Below are 15512 nucleotides of genomic sequence, written 5' to 3'. Positions count from 1 at the left end.
CTTTGCAGCGTTATGTTCTTTTCCCGCAGGTAGATACACCAAGTGCCGACACTTCGCCTTCAAACTCCAGTGCATAATACATTACAGAAAACGTGCATAACTTATTTTTCGGTCTGTAATCAAGTGTAAATAACGCATTTTACACCAATGTCATTCATATTTGAGTGTGAAGATGAAACTTTTAAATTACGACATGTGGTTTTCGGTTGAGATAAGTTACATAAATAATAACAACAAAATAATAATGCAAATGCTTACAAAAAATATAATAAATACGAAACAACATATTATTGAAAAAAGAATTATGCTTCCAATTTTTCAGGGTATCGACTGATTATCAGGAGTTCCTTAGTATCGTGCGAACGCCATCTAGCGGCAAATCACCCGAAGGTGTCGTCGTTCTCACTTTATAAGATTCTAACGCAATAGTTGCTCGTCACATTGACGCAAACATATGTTCCTGGTAGAGGGAAAAGTACAGAAATGGAATACCAAAGGGAACCACCGGTGATCCATGCGCAATGAAAGCGATATTTTGAATTTTTGAAGAATGCGGCAAAATGCCCGCTTAGCGTGCACCTAAGGGTTAAGATGAATTTTTGGAAAAAAAAATTTCATCATATTATATGATTTTACAAAATGCAGCTTATACGCCTCCAGGAAAACTCCAGGAAATAAATGTAAAAGATTATTTTTTTTAAATTAGGTTACATCTTTTATTTATTATCTCTATTTGTACACTCGACATCTTCCCCGGGAGCTATCAGTATTCCTTCGGAGGAAATGTCCCATTCTGCCTTTTGAGGGACATGCTGGGGTATATCATTTTTCCTAGGGTGTCTCGTGTGTGCGCATTAATTTTTGTGCCAAACGCCATCAGTCATAAGAATACAATAATATGAATGAAAATGTTGGTGGAAATGAAAAGATTAGGGATACCTATAAATTGACAGTAATTCGAAGTAAAAATTATTCTGAGGTAGAAACTTGTTCTGAGAATTAGGATTCAATAATGTTGCGATAACGCTACGCTGGGGATTAATGGGTTAATGGTCAATTTTATCCTCATTTGAAAAAGGCCAGATTGGTGCCCATGCGATACCACCTTAGGTGACGTCACAGGCACCTAGTTTCTATACGATTAGATAGGAGTTATAATTCGTCTGAGATTACTAATGCATGCATGAGGCACAGAGCTCAGGGAAACATTTCTTAATAATTACCTATTAAAACTGACTTAGCTCGGAAAGTTTTCTTTGTTTCATAAGGTATTAATAATCCTTATTCAAGCAAAACGCTACCAGCTAGCAGGGTACCGTGCTACCTGCAAGCATCCTGCGTCGTATCAGCGCTCAAAGCCTTGCCCCATTGTCACCTCACTTGCGTCTGCGGGAACCTGAACAACGTCACACGGAGTTTTCCAGCATTTATACTGAGCCGTCGCGTTTTCGCGCGCTTGAAAAATTTCACTTTCAATTTGAACGCGAAAAATAGATATCGTCTTTTAAAAATCAAAAAGCGTGAAATACGTACTCCAGGAGTAATAATCTTTAGATCTAGGCACTAAAAAATGATTGGAAACCATCCTATTGGTGTATATTTCGTATTTAATGCAAAAACGTTGTTACCCAACGTTTCAGTCTATTTCAAAACTTTACAGGGCTTATTTTTGTACATATTTATTCATTTTTTTTATCAATAAATTTGTGTAAAAATAAGCCCTGATGAATTTTTTAAATATGCTGAAACGTTGGCTAACAACCTTTTTGCATTTTATATAACCTTTACTCCAAGAATAATTAGATCATTAATAAAGTGAGGTCTATATAAGGGGAAAAAGTAAATAATAATACATATATTTTTAAGCTTAGTTTCTTCGTCAAGTGAGCCTTTTTTTTTAATAAATAAGGAGATTTTGCGCCGCGTGCCCATTTCGTAATATGCTTGTAAAAGCATTCGAGAATTTTTGTACTGGTTTGCTTACATTATATCTCTCAATAAATTGTAGACTAAATATACTTGCAAAAAGTTTTTAAAATCTATTTGTAGGTTTCTTTGGTCTGAAAAGTCTTCAAGTGAGAAGAGCCATGAATAGGTTAAGTGGAGTTCGCAAAATCTTTACTAAAGAGCGGACGGGGTTTGTCGAAAATCGGTCTAAACCTGTGCTCACCTAGTTGTTTAGCAAAGAACGATCATGAATTCAGCATTATGTTTAAAAAACAGAAAACAAACATTGTGAAAAATCCTTACCACATAGAATAATAAATGAGTGGAATAACGGAAATGAATAAATTTTTAAGATATTCCCCGCAAATGCCAAAACTTTAAGGAAAGAGTGTTCATCAATTCTTGGTTGATAACTTGGAAAGGGTATTATTGAGAGTTGAAATTTGGTTAATTGGGTAAATGTTCATTTGTAAATTATTCGATAAATAAATGATCGTATAAATACACATGCAATAATTTTGAAAAAATCAATGGACAGAATTAAATTCACGAAATACAATCAAAGCCATTAATACTTTTGCGGTGACTGTGTTGACGCATACGTTTTGAGTGATTAACTGGAACAAAACCGAAATAGCAGGCATTTAAAGCCTTAAAGCAGGCCATACAAGTCTTAAAGTGAGAAGAACCATGAATAGGCCAATTGGGGTTTGCAAAATATTTACAAAAGAGTGGGGTTGGAAGAAAATCGGTCTAAACCTGTGAACACCTAAATACATAGGAAAAACGATCATGGATTCAATATTTTGTTCAATAAACAGTAAACAGACATTTTGAAACAATCTATATATGTATAAAAGAAAGTCGAAAATTGTGTTCGTTAGAACACTTATAACTCGAGAACGGCTGCTCCGATTTCAATGATATTAGGTTCTTTGTATTCGTCTCAGCCCCGGATAACTTATAGGACATAAAAAAGGATAATTTCACAAATAATCATTTTTCTTAGTGATATGTTTTTAGGAGTCAGTAACGCAACAACAATTGATAAGCCGGTCAAAATTACAAATTAAATAATTTGTTTTGTTTTTACCAATTTAATAACTGAACTTCGTTATAATATAACATTTTAATTGCTAAATATATTCAAAATATTGAAATTCTATATTAAAAATTTAATTCTGGCTAATTGTAAGCCCAGCTCGAATAGACTCTTCACTACCGTGTTTGTAAAAAAATCTCGAAGAAATTGTTGACTTACGGTAATGTCCGTGCTCCCGTTGAGGAATCGAGGAGTTTGATTGCACTTCCTTGGAATATTTGCAAATTAGTTTCATCGAAAGGTGAACTCATCAACAAAGAGTTCCAGAATATGATTGGTCAACACAAATATCAAAAATGGTTGATTGAGTGAATAATTTTGACGGCCTAGAACGAAGATGTGGATGACTTAAACTAGGTAAATCACGATCAAACACTTGGTAATCTGGATGAATGCAAATCTTTTAACACTGTAACAAAGGAAAACGATATCACCAACTATCTATCTAAATATTTTAACTCCTTGGACTTACCTGGCTTACCAAGGCACGATTTACAGCTAAATGTAGGCTCTGTGTTCATGATCTTTCGAAACCTAAACCAACTGTAAGTATCCAAGGGAATGCGTTTGGTTATTTAAAAAAATTGATAATGAATGTGATTCACGCGACTTTACTCAAAGGAAAATTGAGGGAAAAAAGGATGAGGAAGTTCTCATTCCGAAGATAACATGATCCCAACTTATATGCCCTTTTGAGCTTAAACGTATTCAATATCCAATTCGTGTTGCATTCTTGATAATGATTAACAAGTCGCATGGTCACTCTTTCAGTTTTTGTGACGTTTGTGTTCATATGCTAATGAAAATCCTTGATTTTCTAATGGTCGATTAAACGTGGTATTTTTACGAGTCGGTAAACCATCCGCTGTATTTCTTCCTTCGCTTACTACGGGTCTGCAGGGTATAAAAAACTCGCTAAGGTAAGCGAAGTTGTGGGGGCCCTCCCTCAGACATTTCTTAAGATAAATTGTTCAAAATAGTGGGTATTGCGGCTGTGTGAATAGATAAATATTTTTTGTTTGTTACTCATCCGTTCTCCTAATATTAGTAGCAAAAGTTTTTATAAAAAAATTCACTGAGCTCATGGGGGGTTTTAACCCCCAGAAACCTCCCTCGCTGCGTCATTGCTTTGCTTCGCTATATTTATTTAACATTTTTATTAACGATGCAGCCGCTCTTGATTTATAAATGGCGTAACTAAACTGTAATTTCATTGATTGTTAGGTGGTACGAAGTTCGCCGGGTCAGCTAGTCCTACCTATATAAAGGATTAGAGGAGTGGAATGACTTACTTGAACATACTTTTAAGATATTCCTCGCACACACAAAGATTTCAGGGAAATAGTTTTCATCAATTGTTGGTTGTTAACTTGGAGTGGATATCATTGAGGGTTTGAAATTGGGTTCATAGGGTAAATTTTCAATTGTTACCTGTACGATATTAAAAGTTATGCATTAATTTTACTGTGGGAGTCTTTTTGCTTCTTGCATTGCTATAACATAGGTTCACTTGATACTGATAATGTACATTTTATTTGAGTTTGGAAATCCTAGTTTAGACAAATGTTTAAGGTCAATTTTAACCTCATTTAAAAGTGGCCAGATTGGCACCCATGCGATTCCACTCTACGTGACGTCACGGGGACCTAGTTTCTGTACGAGTAGAAAGGAGTTTTACATCGTCTGAGATTAGCAATGCATGCATGAGGCAGAGAGCTCAGGGAAACATTTCTCAATAATCACCTATTAAATTGCCTATAGTCGCAAAATTTCCTTCCATTGATAAAGTATAAATAATCCTTATTTATGCCAATTGCTACCTGCTAGCAGGATACTCTACGGTACCGTCATGCTCGGCAGCAAGCAGCCTGCATCGTAGCGGCGTTCATAGCCTCGCACCCAGGTGGCCTCACACAGTCGCTGTCAGGCGTCACAAGGGCTTCTCGCAGCGTTCATACTTAGCCGTTGCGTGTACTTCCGTCATCACCATCCGGTCATCATCATCATCACTGGTTAGCAATTCCAAGATTGGTTCAACGCAACTTTCCACCTAATTGTAACATCAGCAAAAATATCTCTACCAACGCATTTCTTCCCTTTCAAATCCTTTTTCACTTCTTCAAGTCTTCCTTTTCCATTCTTGCCGTCCACTTTTCCAACTGTCTTCATCAGACTATCATAACTCAAGATGTGGCCAATAAGGTTTTCTGTCTTCTTTTTAAGGTTCTCGTGAGGCTACTATTCTCTCCATCTCTTCTTAGGACTTCCACATCTCCAACTCGGTCGATCCATTTGAGACTCATCATTCCTCTTCATCACCACATTTTCAAGACCTCTATTCTTGCTTTCTCCACTGCTGTCATTGTCCAAGCTTCACTTTCGTGCAGGAGCGTACCCCATATGTAGTGTCTTGTAAATTGTTTTTTTACTTGCAGATTTAAGTTTTCCAATGTTAGCAGGTCTCTATTTTGGTGTCCCGTTATCTTCGCTTTGGCTTTCCTGCTGATAATTTCTTTCCTACTTATCCAGTCGCTAGTGATCCTGCTACCCAAATTCAACTATTCATTAGCCACTCTACGACTGCATCCACCAATTGTTTAACTTAATATTATTTATAGATCACATTATCATGCTAATAAAATACGTTAAACTCTTTTTAAATATGAGCTGTATCTGGGATAAACTAAATTACAAGATTTTTTACTTGGAAAACTTGAAATTTTACACAAAATTTTAATTACCTAGCAGCTATATATTTCGTCATTAAAATTTATACTGCAAAATAATGGGTAGTTTAGATATCTCCTAAATAGATGTGAGAGTTTAAACATTTTTGATGTTGCTTGGAAGAAGCATTGGGTTATCAAGTGTTGGTACCCCTAATCACACCTTATTTCCCCTTAAACTCATATAAAACTGTACGTCAGTGACGCGAGTGGCGACTTCTGTAAACACGATTTAATGGGAAGTGGGTGACAGCACATTTAGAGGCCGACTTTAGCAACCATATTTGTAATATTAATGATAATATCTGTATTATTTAATTGCAGGTCATCATACTATCCCACAATGAAATTGCCTTCATACCCATGGAGTTCCAGCACTTTCTGCCAAACCTGACTTTCGTCGATCTGAGCCACAACAAAATCAAACGACTGTGGCACGGAGATCTTCTTTACACCAGGGCACGGGACACCATGGACCTTGAATCGTTCACGTTAAAATTCATTCAAAATAATCGTTTGCCCTTCAATCACTTTCCAGGTTCAAAAAATCTGACTATCGACCTCAGACACAACTCCATCTCCTCTCTGCAACTCCAAGACAATAAGGTAACGTAACATGTTATATTTCTATTACTGTGTGTCCCTAAAAATGACCTAATTTTTAATAAGATTATTGATAAGGAAGATGGGCTTAATATCAACATATTGCATACTAAATTGCTCATGAGAGACAAAACTTTATGTAAACACATCATAAATGCTCAATACGTCCTCCATTGGCTGGGCGGACGACATCTAGCCGATAGCTGAATTCACCCCAAACTGAGCATGGGGTGTCTTCTATCACCGAAGCTACAGCAGTTGATATTGTTGTATTTAGTTCATCAATGTCACGAAGAAAGGGAGAAACGTAAACACGCTGTTTAATATTTCCCAAAAGGAAAAAAATCGCATGATGTTATGTCGGGGGACCTAGGAGGCCAAGAGTGTAAAGCCTGGTCTCGCGATGCTGTACGTCATCTTTAGCGAGACTGGCTGCACCTTATTGTTACACCAAATTGCTAGACCGATGGTCTAAGGGTTGTACGCAAAACATCAGCGCTTATGGTGAAATTCAGCGAATTTTTCTAAAACTCTATAAAATGCCGATCACATCTGGCGTTGTTTCGCTTGTCTAGTGACATTTGTTTCAATATTATTACAAGTTCAAAACGGATCTTTCTTTTTGGGACACACTGTTTAATTTTGTTCGGCCATTTAAGGTAGCTTTCCATGGAGTACCTGAAAATCATTCTAAGAGCCGCCCCTTCCTTTGAGCACTGCAACACAACCCGCGAGAAATATGTGACACGTTGAATGTCATCGTTGATTGCTAAATCTCAGGATCTATTTATCAATATTACTTCACATATAATAGTCAAGTACGATGTCACTTTACCAGTGAAATTAACAATATCAACACTTATCAGTGAAATGAACTCCCTTCAAAATCGATATTCAGCTATTTATATATGTGTGCACAGGAGGCTAATTTGCTGGAATACCATTCTGAAGTTTCATGTTCGATACTAGTCTGCAGTAAATTTATTTTTCATAATTTCATTGTACTTTTTCCATTTTCAGGAACTTGCTATTCAAAATCATATTTTTTATTTTGATTGAAAATTGTAATTGTGTGCGAGGAAATGGTTTTGCACATTTGCGACGCCTGATGTTTTCCCGTTTTTTCACACGTGGGCTTCCTTTTGAAATATTTCATTTTGAAGTTGCAACTGGACGCATTTTTTAAATACTTATGTTATCTTTCATTTTACATTGAGCAATTGTGTACTCTTTCTTATCATTGATGCCTAGATTTTGAAGTGCATTTCGTCACTGGTAGAAGTTTTAACAATTTGAACAGTAGGAAAAAGCATAACCGGAAAAAGCTATGTCCTTCAAAAATTATAATTGCCTACTATCTTCATGGAAATAGCAAATTTTACCAACAGGACGTTTTTTCTGAAGCCTCTTCCTGCATGAGTCACCACTCAGTGAAGAGACGATAAAACGTCCCCAACTCCAGAGGAAGAACACATTTTATCCCTGGCTCGATCTATCTGGATTTCAAACGGTTCTTTTCAAACAAATTGGAACCTTGGCTTAAATTGACAGAGCCCAACATATCGTTTAGCAATATCAAAAGAATGCAAGTACATTTGTATCTTAAAAATTCGTCTTTTTGCGACCAGGAAATCATTTAATTAAAAGAGAAAATTGGGATAATATCACATGCCGCATGAGCAGAAAAGGTGAAAATCATGAAAATAATGGTGTAAAGCCGGCTATTATAATAGAAAAGTATTTGTTTGATTCAAAGAAGTTATGAACGGAATGCAAAGCCAGTCACATTGACAGTTTCCGATCGTTGCGTCACCAGTGGCTAAAATTGAGGTGCGAATGAATGCGTAAAGACCGGTTTCACAGTGACGTGGCAACTGCACCCTGGTGGCGACTCCAATATTAATGTAATTCACATTTACTACACACTCCCCTTGAGCACACTCACCTGTTTTTGGTCTCTCTCCTGAATCTCGCGCGCAGTTGATGACGAAATATTACAATTTCGGGGTTAATATACAATAAGCTCAACGGATTCAGGTCTCAATTGGTGGAAGTTAGACATATTTAAATAAATAAAAGAACGTAGGACACTTTCACATGAATTTTTAATGCGTACAACGCGTTTAGGATCACTGAGCCCTCATCTGATACAAGGCCTTGTACCAGATAATGGCTTAGTGAGCCGAAGCGCGTTGCACGCATTAAAAATTCACGTGGAAAAGTGCTGCGATCTTTTATTTATTTTAATACACAATGAGTATAATTGAGGAAGGAGATTACCATTTATTGACAAGAGCTTATTATTTATTGATATTATTTCGATAACATGTCCTGATATAACGTCAACACTCTGCATATTTGATTTTTTTTTCATAAAATCTTTCTCTTGTCATTGATGCCTTATTTTATCCGCATCACGGTTGATGCAAGTAATCAGTAATATTCCCAGACGGCACAGAATCCTCCGTATCTAATTTGTATACAAATAGTATCCATTGACTACCACTCCGTCGCTTTTTGTCAATGAATACTATCTGCATACGAATTAGATACGGATTATTCTGTGCCGTCTGGGTTACATGTTTATAAGCAGGTTAATTCATTTCAGTTCCATGTCCTTAGAAAAATGATGCAACGGAAATTTTTTATATAGAAACTTACCTTTCTCTAGTTATTGCTGCCTTATTTTATCGAATCGCATATGATGCAAGGAGTTACCATCACTACGAAATCAATATTATAAGCAGGTTAATTCATTTCAGTTCCATTTCCTTAGTAAAATGATGCTTACGCACTTTTTTATGCATAAAATAATCTTTCAGGTCTGAAGAGGTTATGTTCTCATCTGTGTTCTTTTCTCCCTCTCAGACTGAAGTTGTGATCCCCGGCTGCGACATAGACAGCAAGTTTTCCCGTGTCAAATTACTCCTGGGACACAACCCTTTCGTTTGCGACTGCGAGGTCTTCAAGCTCCTGCGGTACGCCTCCAAGGAAATGAGGCCAACGTCTGCGTTGGAGAGGGTCAATGGACACAAGCTTGTAGTGCCAGCGGTTATTGATATACAGGACCTCCACTGCTCGTAAGCATCTATTCGAGACTCAAATCACCGATGGCGGCGCTGAAGGCAGTGACGTAATTTGCCAACATGGCCGACGCATCGAGGATATTGTTGTGTTGATTACATAGGTGTAACAGGATGAATGGTTGAGCCACTGCAAAAATTAATGTATAAAATATCAAAGAAGATTTCTATTGCCTTTGATGTGGTACTTCGATTCCTAGGGACTGCGACATAAAATAGCAGTTAATATTTCTGAATTCATACATTAAAGCTGAAATATCCTCTACTAATGCACGGCGATAAACCAAATGGTTCTTTATCACAATAAATGAGTGATTTAGATATAAAACATCATTCTTAGTAGGCTAGCAAAGAAAAAGTGCAATGCGTAGATTACCGCAAGTGCATTGAACAAAAAAACCACCGTCCCAGGAAACGGTGAATTGTAGCAATGAATGGCCACTAAAAGGCACTTGAATCAATCGGAATGAATTAAATATATTACTTACGAAGTTATGATTGCATAATACGAAAACTATAATTAGAAAAATCAATAAATTCCCAGAGTTACCAATGCTTTGTTAACGTGGTTCCCATAGGAAATGCTTGGTATCCTCGGGTCTTTACTTCCCAATTGGGCCGATAGTTGGCGTATTAATTTTCTAATATACTACTTCATTCATTCACACGGCGCAAACATACAAATAAATTCACAGGCAAGGAAATAAAGGGATAGGAACTTGTAATAGAAAAAGGACGAGGACAACGATGCTGTGGTAGACGGAAAAAGCCAGAAATAAATGCGGCCTGATTGGGAATCGAATTAAGAACCTGCCACTCGCCGGCACGGTGCTCTAACCAGTTGCGCTACCAGGAAGCACTCGGTTATGAAATGTTTTCGGCGGGGATTTATACAATGAAAACTCTCTATGCTCTCTATGCTAAAAGAAGGAAATATAAACAAACACACGATAACAGAAAATAGACAGTAACAAGGGTTTCGGGGCATGCAGAGTCCAAGTGAGATAAGCCAATATGGCCGATACACCACTTCATTCATTCACACGACGGCTTAAGCATAAACATTAAAATGAAGTCAGAGGGAAGGAAAGAGAGAGATAGGAACTTATACTAGATAAACAACGAGGACAATGATGCTGTCGTAGATGGACTTTACGTTGAACTGGTAATAATGGCACAAGCACAATAAAAATTTATTTCCGGATAGCCAAAAGTTTCTGCATCTGTTCTGAGAGCAAAGCGTGTATACCTTCTACAATAATAATTATAATGATAATAATTGTTTATTCATACAGGTGTTAACCCAATGTACAGTAAAAGTGTTACATGTAGACATACATTTATGCATTACATAATTAAACACATATAAAAAGCATAAAAAACATTAATAAGCATCATTTAACACATTTATAAAGTAAAGGGTAGCGAAAGATAGCATGAAATGAATATAATAAGTCATAAAATAACAAACATATAAGGAGCATACAAAAATTAATAAGAATTATATGAGCACGTTAAAAACTTAGCGTTGCGAAAGATAACATTTGATAATATAAAAAGTAAAGGGTAGTAACATTAAAAGCATTATTTCACTCGTTAAAAACAAGTACAATGTGGCAAAAGATAACATATTATCAATATAAAAAGCTATAATATAAAATATGATTAAAATCACGCTAAGAAATATTAAATATACCAATACCAAAAAAACAAGCTCAAACACAAATCATATTCTATGTTGATTAATGATTAAGAGAGGAAATATACTTATTCTGTTGGTCCATTTAGTTTTTACAGTGTGTTTTCACATTGACATAAAGATCAAGTTTCGTGCGAGGGTGATGGAAAAGTTTTGAGCGGTAGTGAATTTTTTTAATTTTGCAAATGAATTTCTAGTGAATTTTTTCGTGTTTACAGGAAGCCAGACTCGGTCAAGGGGAAAGCGGTCGCGGATGTGGAGTCATGGGCTTACCATTGGCTGCCCATGATTGGATTTTGTTGGAATGACACTGGAGTTAATTCAGCGTCCGGACACAAGGCCACAAGATCCACTGAAGCAGAAGGAATAGTTGAACCACCGCCATAGTTGAACCACCGGTGGTTTTACTGCGATAACTTGTGTAATTTGCTGAACATTTTTGATGAATAAATTTTTGACTATATTTTTGCAGAATTTCTTGATGAATTTCCAAACTTTTTGCTCGACCGGGAATTACATTTTTTATTTTTTTAATGTCTACGTTTATTCGGCGCAAAAATGGTAAAGCCCTAAAAGGGTCTAGCAGGTTAAGATGGTGAAAAGTGCCCCCCCGATATTTTCGGAAATAAAAAATATACACTTAAAGTACATCCAAAATTAAGTGTTTACCCAAAGTTTAAGGCCGCAAACATGGAAAATTACCCGGAAAAATATTGAAACACAATTTTTAGTTTTTTAACCATATCTCAAGTTTTTATTTTTGTAAAATCATTTTTTGTTATTTTAAATTGTGTAAACTTTTATGGTCTACCATCCTGATTTTTTCCAAAAATTTTTAACCAAAAACGAAACTTTAAAATAAGTTTGAAATTTCAAAATTAAATTAAAAATTTTAGCAAACAATAGACACGCCGAAAAAATATATGTGTTGTTACCCCTGTGTTAACGTATAATTTTTTTCAGATTTATAAAATACGTGAAACGGTCAAAAATGCGAATAACTGCTCTGCACCCGTTGCATCTTTGTATTCCAGAAGGATATTTGATTTGATTGTTGAGAGCAACGATTGTTGATCAGTTTCTAATATTATTGATTAAGTATAACCATTAACATAAACAATTCCTATCACACTTAGATTAGTCGTAATTATTGTTTATAAACATGCTGTTAAGCGTTAATATCCTAATTTTTGGGTAAATATGACAAAAGTCGTGATAATTGGTATATCGTCTTTTCGAATATATTTAACGCATATATAAGGCTGCAATTTCACTCACTGACTGACTGATTCATCACAATTCGCAGCCCAAACTGTGATAGGTGGGAGTGTTTGGCTTATTGGACGTAAAAGTAAAAAAAAATTCATCGGGAGAAAAAATCTGAAAACTTGAAAAAGCCGATTAGTTTTCGAGATATATCGACTTGAATTAACATGGGAGCCTTATGGGACTAAAACTTTTTCGCTTTTATTTTGTACTTTAAAACGTTTGAGGAACATGATATTCAATGGACATAGACTAGATTTTTTGGTCGATTTTTTGATGTGGTTGCCATAGCGACGAATTGATATTTAGTATTTTTTATTATTGTTTGAACGCTTTCAATGCTTTTCTTATGGGAAAACTTTAGGAATTTTTTTGACCAACTTTTAATAATCATAGGACAAATTCCTTGAAATATAAGGTGGAAGATTTTTTGGTTGATTTTTTGGCTATCTTGGAATTTTCGTACGTCGAAACAATTCCGAGGAATAAACGATTTCGATTTTACATTGTCGTGATGGGCGAATTTTCAAACTCGGATTTCGGCCTTGATACATGTGCCATATGAAAATTTGGAATCTTCTGGAAAGACCGTAGAGGGCACTTCGTACCCTCACGTTTTAACTGCTTTCCCCATAACCCTCTTGGTTAATTCATAATAAAATTCCGAAAAATATCCTGCACGCGAAAAATCATTGTCGCCATTTTTTTGTGGAGCATTCAATCTTGAATATCTTAGCAACCATACAAGCTAGATGAATGAAATTTTCAGGGTATTACTATTATCAAAAAAGTCAACTTTTGCAATGATGACCATTTCGCTCGATCGATTCATGTGCGAGTTATATCGACATTAATCTCCTTAGTTACGCTTTAATCGCTAATAACTTTTTTGTTAATCAAGTTTTGAATATGAAAGTCAGATATATAAACTCTAATAATGTGTTTTATCAGACAAATGTTAAATCAAGCGGATCGAATGATTAGAGCCGAAGTAATTATCGATCAAAGTGTGCATTCGATAGATCCCTTTTTTAGACTTATTTACATAGTTACGGGCATATAAATTTTAATATATTGGTAAGATAGAAAAGTTCTATGCACACATGCAAATAATTTTGATGAATAACGATTCCTAATGAAAATATATCGATATGAAATTATATCGATAGGACTCATTTTCTCCTTTGCTATTGACCGTACCTCTCTGATATATTCAGGGTAGTACCTGATCGGTAATATAGATGTTTCGTTATAATAAGGGCTCCATGACAACCATATTTTTCATTTTATATCGGCATTTAATTTCAATGTAAAGTAAATGGCGATACACTCATATCGTTTTTACGTACGATTTCATTCAGGATTTCGAAGTGGTTGCTAAGGCTGCAAGTAATTGTTGATGTCTGGTAAACCAACTCTACTACACGTAAACGTAACCAATTCATTATTTAGGTTTAAACATTGACTTATTTTTTACTTTCAATGACGTTTGCATATTTTACACCATTTCAAAATGCTTAACGGTATTTATGTATTTTTTATATTTGATTGGTTTTAACAGTTTTAATTTCCCTTTGATAATATATCTCCTTTCCAAAATTACATACTACATTATGCATCATTGAAATACGAAAAATTCAATATTCAAGGCGCATCCTTACCCATTCTTTCATCAAATCATTTCAGCCGCATTATTGATTGCCTAATGTGCGGAATAATTTCAATCATAGTAACCGGTAATACTAACCATTATATACCGGGGTTGCTTTTTCCCGTGGTTATTTAACTACACGAAATTACGGATAGTTTGCTATTAAAATTTGTAATTACATTTTCTAGCATGCGTAGGGCCTATATGTTATGCCTGTTGCATACTTCTTTACCAACGCTGAAATTTGGGGTTACGGAGACTACACCCTCACGTAATTCATCGTTTAAGAATGTTTTACGTTATATGGGATTCAAGTAGTCGGGAATCGATATCTAATAAAGTTCGCGTAAGGCGTGACGACAAATGAATGCCATAACCAAAAATTGAGTTAATTCGGCGAAGACAATTTGCTGTGAATGTGTAATGATTATGAAAAAATCTTGCGCGACCGGTTATGAAAGCCGTGTTACGCTGATTTGCGTTGGTGGCGCCATCTATTCAGTGATAATAAAAATATATTTTAGAATATCTATTTTCATGTGTATTGTTAATAAAAAAAAACTTTCGTGCATGGTGATACTTTTGAGTGCCGATATTTCGCGTTCATATTGCCATCTCCCACCTCACAAATAAGAGCAGGTTTTAGAATAGCTAATTTTATGGCTGTGTGTGAAAATAATTTACAGGCCAGGCGATAGCTATCTTTCAGATTATTCCGCACTCATATATTTAAGAATAGATGAACAGTTATGATGTGTATGAATTGTCGAATTTTTATAAATAAACCTCAAGGAATATGCAAATGCTGGATTTGGAGGACAGAGCGTTTGAGCTTTTCTCGGTTGAAAAGTGGTAACATTTAATAGATCCGCGCCTTTTGGATTTTTGTCTTCGAAATTAACTTGATCGGCTGGGTGTTGGTGCATTGAATTGGTCTCAGTCCGATAGTAAAAAAAAAAGCTGTTATATTTTTTTAAGTATGTTGGGTTCAAATCTTCATAATCAGAAAGAGAAAAGCTACAATTCTAGGATAAAGGTCAAAATACGAAAAATCGGCGAAATTTCACAAGTGCATCCGTCGTTAATTATATATTTCTCTCCATTACGTAAATATTCTATTCAAAACGGTCCTAACGCTTATATAATCGTGGTTACTAAGATGACGTTAAGTATAGTTGAGAACGAAAGAGCGTATCCTCCGTCTACATCATCTATTAAAACGATATTGTAAGTGTTTTCTTTCCCTTTTTAAGCAACTTATGGACCCAATACTCGAACACGCGTGACACAAGCATGTTCCCACCCCCCTCTCGAACCCGCTTGATGAATTCAAGCGACTATCGACTCGTATATATATATAAAGCCCGTTTAACCAAGGGAAAGTCATTGCGCAGGTTGGCATTGAAAACAATTGTTGAAATTGCGAGAATCCGTG

The 15512-nt window shown here is 35.7% G+C and overlaps 1 protein-coding gene across 1 annotated transcript; it reads left to right on the top strand.

Annotated features, from left to right (window-relative positions):
* The first annotated feature begins 5855 nt into the window (after window positions 1–5855).
* Window positions 5856–11607, top strand: LOC124172703. The gene is made up of 3 exons (XM_046552171.1): window positions 5856–6381; window positions 9247–9458; window positions 11379–11607. The coding sequence occupies exons 1-3, from the start codon at window positions 6139–6141 to the stop codon at window positions 11545–11547; spliced, it is 624 nt and encodes a 207-aa protein (XP_046408127.1). The 5' UTR covers window positions 5856–6138; the 3' UTR covers window positions 11548–11607.
* The last annotated feature ends 3905 nt before the right edge of the window (window positions 11608–15512 follow it).

Source organism: Ischnura elegans, assembly GCF_921293095.1.
Source record: "Ischnura elegans chromosome 13 unlocalized genomic scaffold, ioIscEleg1.1 SUPER_13_unloc_2, whole genome shotgun sequence".
NCBI classification, from domain to species: Eukaryota; Metazoa; Arthropoda; class Insecta; order Odonata; family Coenagrionidae; genus Ischnura; species Ischnura elegans.
The sequence above is the reverse complement of the archived record's forward strand: the minus strand, read 5'-3'. Positions and strand labels throughout refer to the sequence as shown.